The sequence below is a fragment of the Pholis gunnellus genome, assembly GCF_910591455.1.
Source record: "Pholis gunnellus genome assembly, chromosome: 4".
NCBI lineage: Eukaryota > Metazoa > Chordata > Actinopteri > Perciformes > Pholidae > Pholis > Pholis gunnellus.
The window spans coordinates 11,541,891-11,564,259 of record NC_136530.1 but is presented as its reverse complement, the minus strand read 5'-3'; the positions used below and the strand labels follow the sequence as shown (position 1 = coordinate 11,564,259).

At 43.5% G+C, this 22,369-nt stretch overlaps 1 protein-coding gene across 1 annotated transcript in view; it reads right to left on the bottom strand.

Moving 5' to 3' along the window:
- Positions 1–6,558, bottom strand: part of tsc22d2 (TSC22 domain family 2) — a 28,440-nt gene extending 21,882 nt beyond the window's left edge. Inside the window, exon 1 of the mRNA XM_079158311.1 lies at positions 4,316–6,558. Coding sequence (XP_079014437.1) covers positions 4,316–5,901 — 1,586 coding nt within the window. The 5' untranslated portion in view covers positions 5,902–6,558. The remainder of the gene's footprint in view (positions 1–4,315) is intronic.
- Positions 6,559–22,369: the final 15,811 nt, after the last annotated feature.

The window sequence follows — 22,369 nt, the reverse complement described above, 5'->3', positions numbered from 1 at the left end:
GTGCAGTGGAGACTTGTGGGGAAATTGGCTGGAAATTGGCTGCATGTGTTTAAGACTTTGGCTGCCAACTCTCCCACACGGAGGAATGTTGCGTGTTTTGTGAACATCTTAGTCCTGTAGCTAGCCTTGGCTAACTTGTTATGCTTAGAATAAAATCTTTATTTTTGTGAAAAGGTCTAATTTGTGTTAAACGGATCTAAGAGCAACATTAAGACTGGTTTAACACTTCAGACCAGTCTAGAATCTCCCATGGTCAGTAACCCTAAACTGTATGAAAAGTTCGTCATTAAGCTTCTGAAAACGCAGACGTCACCAATATTTGCTAACATCAAAAGTTGCGACACATACAGCGGAGCATTACTCAACCTCTCAGCTCAGCGTCGCCCACTCTACTCCGTGTTCAAAGTACAGACCGGGTAACAAGGACAAATGACTTGGTGCTTACTTAACATGTTGCAAACACTCAAAAGAGGAGTCTAACCTGTTCTGTACTGAGACCATGTTGGAAAAAAAACAAAAAAACACCATAACAGTTTGCACACCATCCTCGTTCCTGGAATAGCCTGCGGCCGATTCAACGGCTTCCAGGACAAAGTGAGTTAGTTCTGGTGGGCCACCAGCAGCGTGGCTGTTTACTTGCTTTGGCAGGTCCACTCTAATTGGAAGTGATCCCCTGACCACATCTTGCTGAGATAACAGGGCGGGTCCTGCTGTGCTAACTTATTCAACCACTTTGCCTCTTCATCTGATCTTTGAAACTTTAGAAACGTATAACAAACCTGACATGTTTCAAAATCAAAACACACTTCACCGTACCGTGAACTCTCTCTCAGATGTAAAAGCAGAGAGAAGAGAGTTTTGTGTGTGTGTGTGAACTGATCTTTCTCTCCGGGTTGATTCAACTAGAAAAGACAATTATGTGAACGGGGTAGCAAAAAATTGCAGCAGTTTAGAAGCAGAGAGCGAGAGTGTTAAGACCTCAGTTAGGGAGTGACAAAAAAAAAACAAGAGGCAGAGAGCCAGAACAGACAGGAGGCAGGGCCGGCGGTCCAGCCCAAAAAACAGAGCTGGTGCAGACCCGTCTGCTCAGCCCGGGGCATCCCACAATCACAGCCATTCAGGGATCCTGGAATGTATCCCCTGGAAGTTCAGGCAGGTCAGCTATCTGTGGAAAATAAGCTGCTCCCTTGTTTCCAGGCACCAAACTACAACCCCCAACACACACACACACACACACACACACACACACACACACACACGCCCCATCCCAAAACTGACTCTCCATCCCACCCTGTCCTCACTCCCTCCCTCCCCCCCTTTGTGTTTAACTGCCAAGAGATAAAAATGGAAGGATGGTAAGTACAAGCACCGAACACGTGTGTATTCAGACTAACCAAACGTTTGGCAATTTGCCGTCACTCAACTCTCTGCAATGAAAAACAAGAGCTTAAACTTTAAAGTCATGAGGATAAAACTCTGTTCATCGCCCCAGCATTCAACCCTAATGCTTGTTCAACTGAACAAAAAGGACACACTGCAAGTGTCTCTTCACATAATGACTCTCCGGCGGTCCAACCATTGTTTTCCAAACTGCAGGAGCCCCAGTTGGTGCCGGGACGACTCACACTTTCCACCAAGTTGAACTCGCACACGCACATGCACATGCACATGCACAGCAGCCGACCTTTCAGAACGCTTCCACTCGGATTACAACTTTATGTGACATTCGATGTGTTGCGAGGACAAATTAATCTTGTGGTTATTTGAGTTTCCACAACAGCGTGATGACTTCATTTGTTGGCCATCAGACTTGTTGAGGTTTGTAAACTTGGCAGCTGGTTTACTTCCCTTTTGTTGGGACAGAGTTCATCGGCCTGTTTGCCGATACGAGCGGCAGTCTTTTAATCTGGCAGAAACAAAATAACATGAATACATTTCTTGTGACTAGATGACACTGACGAGGACCAATGACCTCCCATCAGGCTCTTGTATTTCACACTCTTCAACAGCCAAAAGCAGACTGTGGCTGAACTAGGTCTCTCAAGTGTGAATGTGTAGGCTACATGGGTCAGGGTGATGTTTAAAAGCAGACTTCTCATCACCCGCGGAAGATGTTCACTTGCTCCAACATCACTTCAGACTGTATTTTTCTTCGCTGCTACAATTAAGACACCGCTGTTCTTCAGCCTGATGAATGTAATGTGTGATGGATGTATCTGTCCTCAGGGGCAGGCAGCTTTATCTCTTTACTTGAGAGAGACGCAGCACGCTGACCAGGCGCTAACCATCGCACGCTGAGGGGAAATCATTCTAATCTCGCAACTCCACACCCACAACGCTTTGTTCCACTTCTGCGATGGACTCTATAACTCAAAACAGAACCACACAATGAAACTTGGAAGAGGTTCCTCTGACGAGACTTTGTAAATCTGTGTCCCGTTAGATTGGTTTTCCAAGAAATATGTTTTTTTTGGTCCTCGCAGAGATATATCAGTAAACAAGGAATTTGAATTACAACTGAAGTTTGGTGTAAAGTGATCAACAAGCAAAACCATCCACAAAGTTTTGGCCATATCCAGTTTTGGTGTCAACTTGCTGCCATGCGGTTTAACTTATCTTTCTGAAACATGGTTACAGAGTGCACCACTGGCTATGTAGCAATTTTGTTGCAAATCGGACGACACAAAAAAACTGGAACCTAAATTACAGCAGCCCTGTGTGGGACCCTATTTCACACAGCATTTTCTTTTTTAAACTTATGACAAGTGTGCGGTTTCAAGTATCTAAAATGTACAATCTCGTGGAAAAATGAGGAAATGTGCAGAGAAGAAGAAGAAGAAGATTTAAACCCATCACAGGTCAGCAACAAAGCAACAGTTTGTTGAACTGATGCGTTAACAGGGACTCGTCAGAGCCACAGCAGAGGGCAGACGTCGTCCCGCTGATTCGGTCGGGCCGTGTCATCGCTGCCACGGACACAGATAGCTTACGTTTGCCTGCCATCAGTACAGTTGTGTGTTTGTGCGCCCGTCTGTCTGTCCTCTCTACCTCCCTGTTAGTCCTGTCTTGTCCTGCTGCCAGCATCACCATAGAGACACAGACAGCCACTGATGTCACTCCTCTCTCTTTCTCACACACACACACACACACACACACACACACACACACACACACACACACACACACACACACACACACACACACACACACACACACACAGAGGAATGACTAGGAAACGGGCACTGACACACGTTTTTGCCCTCAGCACACAATCAACCCATGTGTAATGCTGCTAAAGTCTGTCAGTAAACAATGATTTGCCTCAAGAATAAGAAAGAAAAAGGCCTCAACCTCCTAAAGCACACACACAAACGCCGCCTCCTCTAGCTGTACCTTTCACAATGACCACTGAAGAACAGAACAGAGCACACGGAGGTATGAATCAAATAAATTCAGGATAGACAATGCACGTGTGTGTGTGTGTGTGTGTTCTCTGCTTGCAATGCCAAAGAGTGGCAACACTTCAGCTAAAGCTGTGTGACGGACATCTGACGGACCCTTCAAATAGCTACAGTGTTTACATTAGAAGAGTGAAGTACCGTTGGTATTTACAAGGTATAAAGGTGGGAGGCTGGGATCGCTGCCCCCAGGGCAACTTGACTAACGGTCTCTCCTAGACAGACAGGAGAAGAAAAAAGCAGCTACATTTGGGGAGTTATTCCCTTCTCAGCTCCTGCGTCTGTTGTAACTTCTCCACATGCTTGTTAACGTCCCCTTAACACAAACAGTCTGTATGGTTGAATGGAGGCTTGAGGGAGGAGGATGTGGGTTTTGGGAAGAGGCAAGTTACTACAATGTTTTGTGTGTTGCCTATCATTGACAAAGACAGAAGATATACAGAATATCCCGTCTCTGCCCGCTTATATTGGCTCACTACACCTCTGATACCTCCTTCCTCTCAATGTACAACTTCACACTTAGACATGGAATTAAAAAAGAAGCGCTTTGTTTCACTGATCCTTAAGTACAACCAATCATATTATAGCTAGTGTGCCTTATTTTGGCACTGGTGAAGGGAGAGGCGCTCTCCACAGCTTGGTGTATGAACACAGTGCAGAAGAATGCAACAAGGATGTTTAATATGAGGGGAAAGCTTCCAGATACACACTTACTACCTCCAACAATGTATCAGTGCTGCTCCAGGTTATGGTCGCTCATAGATTCGGGCAAAGTGAGAAATACTATAATGTCCACATCTGAACAAAAAAAAAAAAAAAGCGGAATCATTTCACATATTTGTATTATACCCTCTTACCTGTCCTCATCCACATCCATTGTAATATGGATGCCAAACAGGCTGTTGACAGCAGGACTGGGCAGGTTGAGGCCCCTGCCGATGAAAGGCTTTACACCGTCTTTCCCTGCCACCACAATGGACCGGTTATCTTCTGTCTGGTAACTGAAGATGGAGGGAAGGCCCATTGTTGCTCCTCCGTGGGCTCCGTGGGGCATGACAAGTCCTCCCATGCCCGACGTCAGACTTTGCACTCCTGGAGGGGTGTTGGTGGTAGTGGGCACTGTGGCAGGTGCGTTCTGGACACCGCTGTGGGAGGTGGTGGAAGGTGCAGGGGCTGCGCCTAACCCTACTGAAGGCTGAGTCTGGCCCGCATGCTGCTGTTGGCCACTTCCTGGGAGGATGGGTGCCATGGCTGATGTACTCCCTACTTGCAGCAGGAGACCCTGGGCTGAGGCTGCCTCTCCACCAAGCCCTTGGGCTCCTGGACCAGCAGGGGTGATTAGAGGCGATGGTACCTGGCTAGTTGAAGGCCCCACGGGGAGAGCAGACATGGGAAAGTTCTGAGTGCTTGAGACAAAGTGCTGTTGACTATAGTCCGGCTGACCAGTTGAGAGGCCAGCAGGATGAGTAGAATAGGCAAACTGCTGGGCCTGCGTGGGAGGAGGCATAACGGTCTTCTGATGCACGGCACCGGGGTGCACACCATTGAGGCTGTTCGAGAGGAAGTTCTGAGGAGCAACAGGCTGCATATTGACCTGAGCCTGTGGTGGTTGCTGCGATGCTGTAGTTGTATACCCCGAGGGCTGGAAGGCACTTGCTCCGCTCCCTACCTGAGGAGCCAAGCTGTAGCCTTGCTGCAGAGGCTCTGAAGGGTGAGGGTGGGCGGGGTGGTGCACGGTGGAGTAGCCACTGTCCGTGGTGTTCTCCAAAGTCTGTGCAGAAAAAGCACTGCTAGTGACCATAGAGTTACTGGCGGGCCCGAGCCCACTGTCCCGGTCTACACTGTGGTCGAGGATCACAGTTGGCTTTATGCTATCCACAGTTCGATTGACATTTGAATCAGAATCTCTCTCGTAGAACTCAGTGCACGTCCACCTGCCCCGTCTGAAGGGTTCTCCAGTGCCATGGTCAAGTTTAATCACCCTGAAACGGGAAATGCAGCTGCTGTTCACGGGAGCTGTGTGAGCTACACTGGTGGAAATAGTGGCAGCGGGGACTGTATTGGTGACTGACGGATGGGTGGCTGAGCTCGGGACAAAGGGTTGAGCTGTAGCTGGCACATGCCCTCCTAAATGATGTGGAGTGGCACGACCAGTGCCTAGACTTTTATAAGAGAGTCCCCCGTTTACAGGGGCCGTGGTGGGCGGCTGAGCCTCCTGAGGCTCCCCGACGTTGTTTAAGGTCTCCTCGGAAGAACTCCGCTCACATGCACCTAGGTCGGCCCGACCGACGTCAAATATTTCCGACGACACGTCCTCGGTCCGGGACTCGTCCGGATCGTCGAGGCTTTCGGTGTCGTCAGTGATGCTGCTGGCCGCCACCTGAGCCTGCGTTACGCTCGTGATCTGGAAGCAACTTTTCTTCTTCGCCGGCATTTTCGACATGTTGACTACCTGCGTAAAGTCTGTCTTCTTCCAGATGAAACAAAGTGCCGGACTTAATGTCCTGCGAAAGTAATTCACAGCCGAGGGATGTGACACAGACACGTACAATCACAGGACATTTCCATTCCGTACCTCTTCCTCCCTCTTGTCGGAGAAAAGTGTCACAACCGAAGCCAGACCCCTAAAAACTCCCGAAACGGTGCGCGGTGTCCGGTCACAGCACGCGGGTGACTGGTGCTCCTATTCCGGCCTCTCTCTGACACCCGGTCGGCCTTCCCCGTGTCCCGACAGCGGAGTTGCAAACAGGCCCTTGTCAAAGTTCTTGTTCAGCTGCTGCCACCGGTACTTTAGTCTGAGGCGGGCCCGGTCTCAGACCACTCTTCTCTCTCAGCTCTCTGTATTTATCACCGACTAGCTAAGTTAGCTGATGTTAGCTAGTTCCCCCTACCTCGGCACCAGCATGGGAGAAATCATGATGTAAACAAATCCATTATCTTTCCAAAAAAAGAGTATATAATCCAGCGGTAGACGGAGAAAACGTCTCAAAGTCTGTGAAGTTTTGCTTCTCGTCGTGTGGACAGCTCACTTTTGGCAGCTGCTCGTAGCAGCTAGCTGACAGATAACCACTTTACCACAGTGGCAGAAAGCTAACGAGGAGCTAACTCCTGCCTGCCGCTCTCCGGACCCAACCACTCGACAAGATGGCAAGAGCGAAGTGCATCCTGGGTATTGAGGTCAAACTAGTTTTCTGTTATCTCAAAAAATAAATATATACAAATCAACAAAGCCACAGAAGAGTGTCTTATGGTCCGCCCATGACGTTGTTGCGGCTGTATTTAATTTTAAAATAACTTAGTTAGTATTACGTGAATACATTTTCTCTAAACTATCGCTGTCGTGACGTCACTTCCGGTTAACGTCCCACCCGGTAGAAGCAGGAAAGAGTTCGCCAGCAGTCGGCAGATGTTAGTTATTGGCTGATGTAGGTTTTATAATTTGGAGATTATACATTCAGATAACCTCATTAATTAAAAATACAGTTTAACAAGTATGCATTTGTATTTACTGTTGCTTATGATCCAGTCATAATCTGAAACAATTTATATTTAAATGGATCATAGAACGTCTGATCTCGCCTGACAGAAGCAACTTTGCGTTTTTTGGAAATTTTTTCAATCAACTAAGTCATAATCCTAATGCTTACTAGGCATAATTTTGCTTAATGAAGGTGACATTCATAAATGCACTATTTACAGGTGTGCGTGTGTGTGACTGTGAGATTAATAATAGTGTGTGTATGCTATCATTTTGGTCACTGTGCACATGTGTATATGTTACACAAAACAAACAACATACAGACACTCAAGAAGGTAGATAAGAATTAAAACGAAAAACATACATTATATAATAAACTGAACTGAGAATGAAACTGAACCAAACTAAAACTAAAATAATGCACCAAATCATATGAAATAGAGGAAATCATCTCGTGTTGCCATTGCTGGAAGAAAGTCTGATGTATAAACTTGTCAAGGCATGAAAATGAATCATTTATTAGCCATAGCAAAGCAGTCTCAACTCACTCCTCTTGTGTGAAAGTCAATTTTCAACTGATTGTTAGACACCAGCAGACCTCTCGCTCTTTCAATATAAAGATGATCTGAAAAGACTGAAACAACAAAAGAGTTGATCACATGTAAATTCAAGATTTTTAAAACATTGGTTCATTGGTACATTGCCATATCGAACCAGTTATTAATATAGACAGGAAGTATTTTTCTGTTTGCCGGTGTTCATATCCAGTCATGTCAAGCAGGAAATGCCACTATGGTGACCCCTAAGGGTAAAGCACAAAACAAAACACATTCAATCATCAAATGGAATACACTGTTTGATATTTTCAGCATTTATTAATCATTTGGACAGTCTTGTCCTCCAGTTTTAACAAAGATTATTGTACGTGTTATCTCATTAGACATAGACATAGATATTAAATATGTTCCTAAGATACAAATTTGTTCTTTAGAAACAGTTATAATCTACAGTTCCATACACCCCCATATATCTGCTTTGACTCGGTCCGAAGACTGAAGCTAATCTTACTTTGGAAGAATAAAAAACAAGATTTACCATCACACTATATTTATATTTTTCCAGATCCTGAAGGAACAATTATCAACGTGTAAAACTAAGGCCCGAACTGCAGCACACACACTAAAGCAGGACAGAACTATTCACAATTTGGACAGAAATGACAGATGTTTGAAATAAGGAGGTTTGGGCCTGTAAAACACCTCTTATTAGGATATTGTAATGTATCCTTAATGACCAGGTCATATAAAAATGCGCACCTTTATTCATACTGTATGACCACGATTACTCATATGTGACTTCGGCAGCTCTCGTAACATGTCGTGAATGACGCACCGAGGTTTAAATAATTTTTACTCCTTTTGGAAAAGAGGATATTTATTTTTTTAAATAGCACCTTTAGTCCCTAAAGTAACTTGTTTACCTTATTTGACCCACACTATATTAATTACTTTATTCCCTGATGGTGACTCATTAGCAATGAACTGGTGATAGGGGTTATTGCTAAAATAAAGACCATTGAAGGCTTGTGATAGACAGTAGGACAATTTGTCACAAGATCAACACATGACACAAAGAAAAATAAACGAGTCATGACTTTGCCTTATGTTTGAGGGACATCAATTCTGATCGTGGTCAAGAAGTTTTTTCTTTCTTTAATTGCTTTCTCCAAAAAGTATTGGAGGAATATTTTCTGATTAGTAATTTTCTGATGAGCCAAAAAACAAGTGATTAGTTTTTGTTGCAGATCTCGATTCAACCACAGATCAGGACTTTTATGAAAAGTTTCAATGGGGGACATACTGGTGGTCTTGGGGGTTTAAGACCATGTAATCTCACAGTCCTCAGTTAAAGTTAACATGCAACACCTTCCATCCTTTGACCCTCATGAGAAAGTGTCAATATTAGGTTTTGTGTATCGCTCAAGGACAGACTCAAACATGTGACCTCGCTACCTCATCTCTTAAACCAAATAGGTCATCTTCCCATTCTGTCTGTCTTCATTCACTGCATTCTGTTTGCTCTTAAAAAAACGCAAACTGTGTAAGAAATGGCAATACAAAACTAACTGTAGTGTTTTCATTAACTTTCTACACGGTTTATGAACCGAGAGGTAGAAAATAGCTCTGCCGTATTATTATTGCCCTGATACGACTGACTAATCATTGAATTACAGTTACATAATTTCCGGTTGCCGACTCACAAGGTCTGTCTGAGGAAAACAATTTCATGCAGTGCTCAGATAAGACAGAGGAGACGGAAAACAAGTCAATCTAGATCTGGGTTAACACAGTAATAAAATACACAATTTCATTTGTATTCCTGTTGCATTTCATAGGGGGTGGAAAAACGAATAAAATGTTTATTACGCAAACAAATAGAAGTAAGATTACTTGTGTGGAAAGCTATAAGGCTCTTTTGAAGACTGTGGCTTTATGATCGAAAGCATTTATTTATCAGTTTGTCTAAAAAAGTACCACAGTGTGAAAAAGCTACTGCATTACAGCATGCTTTAAATAAGCATGAAACATTAATTCTTACTCCTCTCTTATGCACCTGGATATAACTCCTGAAAACAATGTTGCAACATCAGCTCCAGCAAGACCTATAAACTTAGACGCCCTTCTTTAGTAGCGGGCTGTGCGTGGGCTTTCCCAGCCCCAGCCAAAGTGTTTGTGTAGCTGGATGTGTTTATTTGCTCTGGTCTGAGGGCGAAGACTAACAGGCTGTGCTGCGGCGCGTCACAGTCCAGCATGCTGGGTCCACTTTCAGTGTACCACCGCTGTAACAAGACAGGCGTTGTACCGCTTTATTTTGGGGCCCGGGGTCCTGGCCAGCGGTCACTCTCAGCAGCCCAACCTGGGAAACCTATGGCTTTAGCAAAGCAGCATGGGGCCGGAGAGTGCACAATCAACAAACAGACTGACCAAACATCACTCAGCACTTGCTAAAAAAAGGGGTTCCCCAGAGAAAAGGGCACAAGGGGTTGGTTCAGGGCAACTTGACCATCCTGAAACGGAATGATGAAATAAGCACATGAACATTGTGCATGGTTTCAGGTTTATTGGGCTCCTTTTTCCAGAGAAACATAAATTGGCTTGTTAGTTTTTGACCTGAACTATTTACTTCCCTGTATCTGACTGCTAATAACAGTAAGTGTTAGCCTCCTTTTATCTCCAAATATTCAAGACTCGCAGTACAAGCTTCGAGTTAAAGTCTGGTGTAGTTTTGGAGATCAATGGGTGTATTTTTTCTGTTGAGCTATGAATGTTCCTCCTGTTATTTTGCACTACCTCATGAATTCCCTCAGAATAAACCTGTTGGGGATTCATAGTTCAGTTATTACACAATAACCTGAGATTACATAATACTGTATGTGAGTAATGTACAGTAATGTGCATAGGGTCTGTCTGTCTGGAGGAAAAGAGCCTCCAAAGACCGGTGCAACACAGACATGAAAATATGCGAGACCAGGCAAATTTATTAAACAGATACTATTAATAATTAGACAAAACAACCGTGGAAAATCAGTAATCAGTGATGTCAGCATGTGTGGATGTGTGGAAAGGTCTAAAACAAACACAACAGCAGCCATGTCAGCCAAGGAAGAAACCGTCAATGTTCAGGTGGAGAGACTTTAAAGCTGGAACCACGCCAGGCTCAGGTGAGGCTCATCAGCTGATGACCAACATCCAGAAAAGAGCCAGCAAATGAAAAACAGACTCCTTGTGGAAAGGAAGGGTCGTAACAATATGGTGTTGCAGTTTTATAACACGTGTGTATATTAACTGACAGATACTCACAGAGGAACATAAGATCACCAAAGAAATCGTATTTCCCTTTGGGAAACTACCAGTGAATACGCCTAGGTCATCTGGCAAGTAAGACAGATGAGAAGTTGTGATCGTGCCGTCAAGATGTCAATCATTTCTGATACAGCTGCTTGTGTAACATGCATTCCTTCTAAGTGCCTTCAAAGACAGGCTCATACACTTAACTTTATTACATTACATGTCGGCATCACAAGGGAAACTGGTAAGAAGGAAAAGGAGTGGAGCTGTTGAAAGTAGAAAAGTAAAGGCATTTAATGGCACAAAGAACATAGAAATGGCTTGTGCAGCTACTCTAAAGTTTGATGCTCTTCCTCAGAGAGAGAGTTTTAAGTTGCTACCGAGCTAAGTACACTGAAAGCTGAAATGGTCAACAATACAGGCCCAACGTCTTATCATAAGAGCAACAACATTGCTGTACAATTGGAAATGTGTTTAAATTCCCTAATCACCAAATATCACAAGCTACCAAAAAAACAAGGAGTACAAAGTTCAGGGACTTGGAGTCTTAAAAGCCTTACAACACAAGAAATAATGCCAATTACCCTGAAAACCGAGGTAAAATAAGCACAGAGAGAGTGAAATAACATTCCTGGTGGAACAGATTTTGAGCTGTTATCCCCAATTAAACAAGTTCTGATTCATTGTTAAAAACTGCAGACAAAAACAATAGAAATCTCCCCCAATTTAAGCACTTGGCCTAAAAGATTATCTCTCTTCAGACAGTTTGAGTGACATCAAGTGAGTGTTTGTGTGTGTGTTTGTGCGTGCGTGTGTGTGTGAGAGAGAAAAAGAGACCGTTTCTAAGCATAGAAACAATAATGTATGCTTACACGCCCACATATAACAGAAAGTGTATATTTACACAACGTGTGCCAAAATATTTCCAAAGGAAATCTAAAATCCACTAGAACTGGTTACACTTTCAATTTCTGCCATTTGTTGTTGAGACTACATGACGCAATGCAGGTGCCTGGACAGAGAGAGATTATAAAGAGGCATCTGGGAGGAAAAATGTAAATGTTTTCAGTGGAAAATGGGCAGTGATTTACTCCCACTCTGCCTCCATGCTCATGGTTACATGGTTATCCTGATTATTCAGCAAAATCATATTTTACTCGACTTGTTTGGACAGAAAGATCTTGTTCCCAGGAAATAATTTTTATTTTTTGAGTTTATTGTTTTACTTAGTTGGTATTCTTTACTGTTTAATATTTGTATTACTGCTGCTCTTGTTTGTTACTATGTATCTTGTGTGCACTGTCCACTTTGCTGCTGTGATCCTGTAAATTTCCCCACTGCGGGACTAATAAAGGATTATTTTATCTTATCTTAAATCACCATTCAATTGGCAGCTTGCACGTTGACTACTGGTTGTTTTTCATATTTCATATCAGCATTCTTTACACACACATAGGTAAGGTACATAGTAGGCTATTTGATTGCACCAGGAGCGTCTGCTCCGCGATCTGCGACCTGCCCCATCGGGAGCGTTTCAGAAGCGGAGTGCTCGCGAGCGCCACCCGCGAAAATCGCGAGATCCCGCGATAATCTGTAACAACTACGATTTACAAAGAGAACAAACACATATTTCCCTGTTTTTTGAGAATTGTTCAAACTTAGCTATTTAATCTTCAATGTTTGCGGTCAAAGCAAAATATAAGAAGAAGAAGAGGAAGAAGAGAAGTGTACAAGAAGAGTAACGGAACTACAAACATAAACCCGACCCGTGGGCTCTCGCACGCCCCCTTCATTGAGGCAGAGGTAGGCTACTGTTTGCCTCCCCTCTGTGCTTCTTCACTGCGGTTTCTGTCAGATCAGCGACACTAAATATGTTCTACACAGTGGCGGCTGGCCAATAGAGGGCCCGGCCCCACCTTGAGCCACACACTTCGCATGTACTGCTTCCCCTTCGCGCTAGTCTGCTGTCTAATTGTGAGGTCAGGTTGATCTGATATCAGCTCTGTCACCAGCAGTTTCTCCGCCAAAGTTCTCCTCTCAAACGGGTCTTGGAGGAGCAGTGCTCGCGCTGGCGCACGCGCTCGCCTGTGGAGACTAGTCCGGACGGGAACGCGCAGTTTGGGCAGAATTAAGCTGAATCTATTTGAGGACGCTGATTGGCTAAATTGTATGTCACTCATTTATATCTTTAATCAGAATTAAAGCATCATTGGCTAAACTGCTTCATAGACCCGCCTCTTTTGGGCAGTTTCTCCAGCGCCCCAGCCGGCTGAGACGTGCACACGCGGAGATGACGTGCAGACAGGCGGAGAGGGCGTGCAGGAAAAGCATTTACCGCAGATATCATATTTTACACATTTTACTGGATGATTACATATTTCAAAAACACAAATATTGACAGTTTGTATAGTTTATTTTTTTTTAGAGGGACAGACAGACAGAGAGAAAGAGAGAGAGAGAGAGAGACAGGCAGACAGACAGACAGAGAGAGAGAGAGAGAGAGAGAGAGAGAGAGAGACAGATAGACAGACAGACATAAAATAGATAAATAAATAAAAATTAAAAAAATGTACATTTTTACATCACGTGTTTTAAAATGGTGTTAGTTGTTGCAGATGGTGAGGGGGGCCTTGTCTTGTGATGTCCTCCACTGCTTGGTGGACATGGTGTGAGGCCGCTGTCTTTGAACGTGAAAGCACTACCTCTGATGAGCATGGTCTGAGGCGGCTGTGGCTGCGGCTGTGGCCTGATCTGGGTGGGCGGAAAGCGTACATGCTCTGATGTTTGCTTCGTCACTTGCTTGCCTGGCAAGTTGTTTGGTGGACATGGTGTGAGGCCGCTGTCTTTGAACGTGATAGCGCTACCTCTGATGAACATGGTCTGAGGCAGCTGTGGCCTGATCTGGGTGGGCGGAAAGCGTACATGCTCTGATGTTTGCTTCGTCACTTGCTTGCCTGGCAAGTTGTTTGGTGGACATGGTGTGAGGCCGCTGTCTTTGAACGTTTCTCCCTGCCGAAACTTGAGCACACGTACATATTTGGACGTCATTTGATGTAATGTGTGGGGAGAACTTTGTTTAAGGTCAGTGCCACCTCTGATGAGCGGGGTCTGAGGCGGTTGAGGCTTGATCTGGGTCTGATGATGTGTGACCTGAACCCTATCAAGGTTGGGTGGAAAGCGTACATGCTCTGATGTTTGCTTCGTCTCCTGTTTGCCTGGCAAGGTGTTTGGTGGACATGGTGTGAGGCCGCTGTCTTTGAACGTGCCTCCCTGCAGAATCTTGAACACTCGTTCATATTTGGACGTCATTTGATGTAATGTGTGGGGAGAACTTCGTTTAAGGTCAGTGCCACCACTGATGAGCGGGGTCTGAGGCGGTTGAGGCTTGATCTGGGTGGGTGGAAAGCGTAGATGCTCTGATGTTTGCTTCATCTCCTGTTTGCCTGACAAGGTGTTTGGTGGACATGGTGTGACGACGCTGTCTTTGATCGTGCCTCCCTTCAGAATCTTGAGCACACGTCCATATGTGGACGTCATTTCATTTAATGTCCGAGCACTTTGTTTAAGGTCAGTGCCACCTCTGATGAGCGGGGTCCGAGGCGGTTGAGGCTTGATCTGGGTGGGTGGAAAGCGTAGATGCTCTGATGTTTGCTTCGTCGCCTGCTTGCCTGGCAAGATGTTTGGTGGAAATAGTTTGTCTTTGAGTTTTTTAAGTTGGTTGCGTTTCTTGTCAATTTTGTCATAGAGATAGTCATAGTTTGTGCTTGGTAATGGGCACTGGGGCAGTAATGACGTTTCGACGATTGGCTTTGTATCGTCTGTTGTCAATGTTGGGACTGATTCTACTACCTCCTCCTCCTTCTTCTTCCCATAGTTGAACTCTGAATCAGTCCATTTGTCTTTCCCAAAGACGCCTATGTGGGAGCCTGTGTTGTGCCATAGGTGGAGGTAGCGGTCCAGGCCCGCAGTAATGATCCTTTTACAACTGTAGTCACACTGAACACTCACCACATCTGTAAGGTGACATTGCCAGGAGAGCAATAGAGGAGGTTGAGCCAATGACACGCACCACCCATTTCTATCCTCAAATGGCCCATTCTTTGTCTTGATTCTGAACCCAAAATGTGCAATGTCCCACTGACAAAACTTGCCAGTACTATCCCCAGTCATTAATATCTGTTCTTCGAAGTCAGTCGACATGGTGGTAATGACGGCACCTTCCTTATCTACTGCCCTGAACTTTCCTATCAAACCTCCGGGGATGTCCACAGCCCAGGCAGATATGTAGCCATTTGCAGAAGTCAGCAGTGTGGCTATGTCATCGCTGACCATCCTATTCTTCAGACACAAAACAAGATTGTCTTTCTTGTTTCCAGTCTGAGGTTTTTGGAAATTCCATTCAATATTCCGTCTCCCTTTCTGTTTTTTGGGCATTGTGAATGTTCGAGGGCTCTTACTTTCATTCATCCAGCCGACAGCCTCGTTATTGACAGTATCCCACATAACAATATTTCCATTGCTTGAGGCAGCAATTAGTGTGTTTCCATGAACATCCATTGAGGAAATGTCCTTTAAATAACGGTTGCTAAAAGTCGTGTTGTCGACGCCGTCCACATCCAGGTCATGAATGACGTTGGAGTTCCTTTCCGACACATACACTCTATCTTTCCAGCAGACAATACCTGTCACCACCTTTGGCAAGATAACTGGAAGAACGGAAAGTAATGCTCCGTTGTTAAAGTTCCAGAATTTCAATTTCCTATCCTGAGAAACTGTGATTAGTTTGTGCTGCTGTTCATCAAATGCAATGGCAGTGTGCCCCACATACTTATTTGAAGTAACCTTGAACCGTGTGGCGATCTGTCCTGTTTTTACGTTCCACACGGTCACCACACCATCTTGGCAAACAGAGACGACCTGTTTGTAATGGCTGTGATAGAGAGCACAGCACAGGGGCTTCTCATGGGATGTTAATGCATTTTGAAAAACATCTGTGCCTCTTCCAAGATAGGATCCTATTTTGGTGTTAGCCAGGACTAACTCATTGTTGTATGTGTTATAACACATACTGGCAATGGAGCCATTTTCCATGCCTTTAACCTGGAAGCTTTGCAAATCCAGTAAATCTTCGGACCACACACGAACATGCTTGTCCTTAGATAAAGTGACGAAAGCTTTATCTTTGCGATTTAGGATAATGTGGGTGATGGGTTTGGCATGTCCCTCTATTGACCGTTTGCATGACATTGTGTTGTGGAGATACCACTCACGCAGTATGCCATCTGCACCACCCGTCACCAGATTCTCAGTGAAAGTGGAGTATTCAACACAGGAGAAAAACTCTTTATCTGGAGGGCTCTTAAAGACGGTCTTATGGAAGTTAGTTTTGTCTATCTCGGGTAGGCTAACAAGGACCATTGTCTTGGACGATCTACCGCAGATGGCCAATGATTCAATTGTTGGAAAGTATTTGATCTGATTGCAGATGTCTTCGAACATGTGGATTTTAACATATCGATAGTTTCTAGAGCGTACATCTAACAGTTTTGAAAGACAATAATCGCGAGGAGCCCGCATAAAGATTCTATCTTCTGATATCCTTTCGCCGAAGAGGCCATTTTCCTTTATGTCGTAGGAGATCAACACATACAAATAACCTTTTTCATCCCCAAAAGATAGCACTCCTTTAGTGTCCTTGGACCCGTAGTTTATGACCCTCACTGTGTCGTCCTCTACAAATAAACTGTATTGGGCTCCGAGGGAAGAGTCCTCGGAAGAGTAGAATAATATTTCATTTTCAGAAGTGGAGATAGCCACCTGTTTGAGTTCTTTCATGTACGCCATGCCAGTTACATTCGTTATGTTATCATGCGAGTATGGAAGCCTGTTTATTTTTCTTGTGACTTGTATTTGAGATGTAGTGTGAAATCTGTCAGACATGTAGGTCAACATAGCATTCGAGCTGATGGACATGTATTGACCTCTCTGGTAAGTCCTGATGGGTTTTGTTTGAACAGCAGATTCACATTCAGGTTTCTCTTCTTCGTCAGGACAGAATAGCACTTGAACAATTCTTCTCTCTTGTTTCAAATGTGTCACTTTGATATCTTTGGGAAAGATTGTATCGAAGCCTTTTGAAACGTCATTCCTACAAACCAGGAAATCCAGCAACTCACCAAAGTCCACACTTTCATGACAGTTTGTGTCAATCTTATGGAACAAGCGATTGAGTTCTTCTCTATTTTCTGTACCGAAGATATGCTTCAGTCCGTGACAAAATTCCTCTATGTCCAGTCCTCCACCTCCATCAAGTTCAGCCTGCTTAAATAGCTCCTTGATCTCAGGAATCTGTGCAGCAGTAAACATTGGTTTAGGGTTAGATGCCATTTTTATGGCGTCTATCGCCACATCGTATACACTCTGTCTTCTCATTATTTCTTCGATAGAACCAATTAACCAGTTTTGTAGTGGAGAGAAGTCTGTTGAAATGAGGTCCTGAATGAAGTCCTCTGGGTTATAGTGTGTGAAATCAAAGCCAGAATATCAGGTTTACCGTGACGTCATTCCGATGACGAGCCAACGTCAAGCTGACGTCATATAGTGCCAACACGCATGCGCAGTTCCATGCGCATGCGCTTGTGCTTACACCCTGTTAACTGGGTCCCTGGTTAAACCGTAACACTGGCTATGCTTAAAGACGAGATAGAGGAAAGTCCGCACTGTGCCGATATTACGAGAGAAACCCACAACATGATGGACCTCGTCCCCATGATACGAAGGGGAGCGATTTTTCAACTCAATTGAAAGACTTTCCTGCTATGGCGGTGGCTATAACGTTAAGCAACTATTGTCCTCCAGACATCCTTCTACTCAAGAAAACAAATGAAAGCATTGAAAGTATTGAGGCATACAACTGTTTTGTCAGCAGTTGTGAGCACAACCTCGGCTCCAAGGTGCTTTTACAATAGCGCTCGTTTGGTTTTCGCCAGGGTGAGTGGCTTTTCTTTTACTGTCCTGTGAATTAACGTTAGGTACACTGCAACAAACAATCCACGCTTACACGTTACGGTAGTTTACTTTACGTCGCAGCTAGAGGTGGCGCTGGGATGACATGAGACAGGTTACTAAGAAAGAGACAAAAATCAAAGCAAGTACTGTCTACAGATCATTATACTACATCTTTAAGCTGGAATTCATCCATTTTCCTCTTAAGTGAATGTGACCCCCCAGAACAGTAATGAAGGTACAATTATTCATTCATAAGCTCATGAAAACAATCATCTTTTATGTTGTCTGAAGTAATCAAATTCAACACTGGAGGCTGTGTCATGTGACTTGAATCATCTGTTTACCACTAAAAATACTTGTATTGTCAATAAATCTACCAGTTACATTTTCATTGATAGGAAAGAATGTCCAATCAGAAGTTACAGGAGCCTTTCGTTATTTCTAAACTTAGTTCCTTAATCTGACTGACAGACAACAACAACAAAAAAACAGTATTCAATGGGTATGACACAAACATAAATGTTACATAAATGTAATCTTGAACTATTTGCCACGGTGAGGTCATGGCTCTAAAGATGGCTATGTCGGTCGCTCCAGCACTTTGGTCCAGACTGAAATACCTCAACAAAACAATTGGATGCACTTTTCATCTCGTACCACCATCAGGACAAATTTGGTTTATGACAAACTATCTGCTGACATTTCCCTCAATATCTACTGTTGTACTGTTAGCATGGTAACAGCTCCAGAGAGATGGTGAACGTGGTACGCATTATATATGCTAAACATGTTAGCCATGTCATTGTGAGCATGTTAGTGTGCAGACGTTAGCGTTTACCTCAAAGCACTGCTGCGTCTATAGTACAGCCTCAGAGCTGCTAGCATGCAAGCGTCTTACTTGCTAACTTAAAAGTATTCCTTATGAAATGAATATTCTTATATTGTAGAGTGTAGTGAATCAGAACATTTTCCTCCAAAAGCTCCTACACAGCTTTACAAAAAAACACGAAAACAATTTATACTTACTCATATATTTGGAAAAGAAGATTGAAAAGAGAACATAAAGCTCCCAAAGTCCAACAAACAGTTTAATGAGACTACACACAATTAACTTTCTGGTCTGTTGACATTGGTTTCTCTAATACAAAAGTCATTTTGCTGCCACTATTCATCCTCATTTGTGCAGCGGCAGACTGTTGTGTCAGTTCTCTCAGAGTACAAATATTTTAAATTTGCTTCAATACTTTCGACTGACTTGAATTTGCAAGCAGCCATAGCAACAATGTTTGTGAAAACAGGACGGAAAGCAAAGTTTACATTCAAGCTCATGTTGATCAACTGCTCATAAAAGTGCCTATAGTTACAGATCAGTGGATCAGCACCACCCAGTGACTCAGAGTCGTGCCTTGAGCAAAATGCACACAATGTTTTTACAAGCTAGATTTAAAAGTGAGATATATGTAGACATATTTAACCATTGCCCTGCAGCAGTAGCATTACACAGCATTGAAGTAAAGAGCAGTATGGAGAGCCGAGAGCAAATACCTCAGCTTAAAAGCATAGATGTGACCTTTGAATGACTACATTCAACTGGGCGACTGTGGCTGAGTGGAGAGCAGGGCTGTCTTTCAATCGTTGGTTGGTGGTTCAAACCCTGGCTCCGGCACCACTGGTTGCATGTCGATGTGTCCTTGAGCAAGACACTTAACCCCGAAAATTGCTCCCATAGCTGTGTCTACGGTATAATAGCATCTGAATTGTAAGTCGCTTTGGATAAAAGCGTCAGCTAAATGACTAATACATGGTGATTCAAAAAAAGTACACCCTTATAATCAATAATTATTGATTACACCTTAAGGGTGTGAGACCACATTATAATGAAGCACAGACCTAAAACCGCAAAATGTAATGAAATCTATGTCAAAATAACATCCTCGCACTGTTATCTAGTTGCCTTTCCCCTCCTCCCTTCGTTTTCAGTTTAACTCCCGCCTATGACCTTTGACCTGACAGACATAATTTCCCCAACTGTTTATAGCAGGTGTGCTTCTATCTTTTAATCTTCTCGTTGTATTCCAAATCCTGAGTAAATCATTTTCATAATTGGCAGGCTTGATTATTGTGTCTTGTGGGGCCGTCAGGAGGCTTAATATGGGGCGAGAGGTGGGTGTCAAAGTGTCCCAACGACAGTGGACATGAACTATTGGGACAAGTGCTGTAGGTCCATGTGGTCAGTGTGCAGAGGGAGCAGACTGGGTTTGAGACTTTTTTATTGAAGTATGAAATGAACCGCTTATTCTGTTCAGGTCCATGGAGAGGCTGAAGCCGATCCCAGCTGACAATTGGGCGAGGGCAGGCTATGACAGGTCTGACACAGAGAGACAGACAACCATTCATGCTCACATACACACCTACGGGCAATTTAGCGTCCTCAATCAACCTAAGTTGATGAGTCTTTGGACTGTGGGAGGAACCCGGAGAACCCGGAGAGAACCCACGCTGACACGGAAAGAACATGCAAACTCCACACAGAAGGGACGCCCAGCCCGGGAATTGAAGCCCTCTTGAAGCCACCACGCCACCGTGCAGCAAAACATCCTCAGTAACTGTTGAATTATGTCTTCTTCTTCTTCTTCTTAGACAATGTTTCACATGTGATAATTCTTTCTTCCTGTCATGAAACTCAGCATTAATAATTTGACTGCAAGTCAATAGTTTTATGAATCTGTGAAACAATTCTAACTTTGGTCTAACTCCTGTTTATGATGTCTCAACTAAATTGTAATCACTATCATTTAATTTGTTGTCCAATACTGCTTTCACAGTTTCACAATTTCTTCCATTAAAAACTTCAAAGGCGATAGCTGTGCAACATTAATGATGGCAAACATTTTTTGCCGCTTGAGACTAAAAATCAGCAAATATTGTCCTGTGCTGCCTTGTTTTTGACAGTTGTCTCTTGTGAGCCCTTCAACTTTATTTGGAGCTTAGTCACTGAAGAGCCCCTATTAGGAGTAAGATGCAGCGTTTGAAGTCGTAGCCTTATTCATAAGTCTACATTTGAAATGACATTGTTTTGTTTTTTTAATCCATTCTTGCTTTCACATTAAGCCCCTAAAATGTTTAAAATATAAATAGCATTCTCAAAATCATCTAAATGATATTGTGGAAGTAGCTGGAAACATCTGAGAAAAAAACTGTAGCGTGTTATTGTTTGCAGATAGGAAGCAAGTAGACGTGGTGTTTTTTGGCAAATGAATACACCTTTAAATATATGTGAATGCAAAATTTTAGAATATTGTCAGTTTATGAAGAATACGTCTTTTAACTTTCTTGAATAGACTTTGGATGCCAGTATTGAAACCTGAACAGTATTCTGATAATGCAGTCCCACATTTTGACTGCTACCAGTATAATTCCACTAGTTTGTTGCCCCGTAACACTGTATCAGTTTAAGTGCAGCTTACTGTTATTAAAGGTCTGAATAATGTTCCCAGTCGCCGCTTAAATAAGCTGTGTATGTGAATGAATTTGAACAGATGAATTCAACCGAATGTGGTGTGATACTGTGTCACGGTGCTGCAGGAGCAGGACAGGCATCCATCCCATCAGTTATCTTTAACCACTTATCCTGTTTAGGGCCGCGGGAGGACAGGCATGAAGGACCCAAATGCAGATGCAGGGACTGCCAGATTCACCGAAGTTATTTAATGGCACAAAAGGTCTAATGATAGCAACAGGCAGGCCGATACAGCTGGCAGACACAGGCAAACGAAAACTCCTGACAGCAACGAAAGATTACACAAACAAAGTGACCAAAAGACAAGGGGAGCACAGAGACTAAATACATAAGGCAGGGGACAGGTGACCGCAGGGCTGACAATCAACCACGGACTGCATATAAGAAGCAACAGGTGAAACGCATAAGGGAAGGGCAGACGATCACACACATGGGGAAGCAGAAGTTATGTACTTATTTAGTAAAAAAAACTTCAGAACTTAAATAAAAATTCCTTTACAGAGACACCGTTTGCTGCAAAGTGCAGTTCAAGTCAATGCATGTCTTTTCAGATGTTTAAATCAACTTACTTTCCCAGCCTACATTCATGTTATTGGCTCCTGAAGGATCCTTTGATATTAACTGACATGATCTGCCTTTTAGCGTTTTCCTTTTCTTTTTTACCTTTCTAGCCTGAGGATGATTTGTTTGTGTTGACCTGCCAAGTGTTTCCTAACCAGTGGCTCTAGTGCACCATCTGTGTCACACTGTGCACATGACTCCAGCACATAAATCAAAGCTGCAGTTTAACAGTCACGGCCACAAGGTGTCGTCACTTAGCAGAAAAACAGTACTGCAGATACTGCAGATGCTTTACTATTTATCCATCCATCCATCCATCCATCCATTCTTCAGCTTTCAAGATAATAAGATATATATATAGTAGTCTATAGTTTAGCAGTTCAATATTATTATTATTATCATTATTATTTATACTATTATTATTATTATGACAGACAGCTGCAGAAAACCAAACTTCTTAACCAATGCAAACATACACACACACAAAGTGTTACAT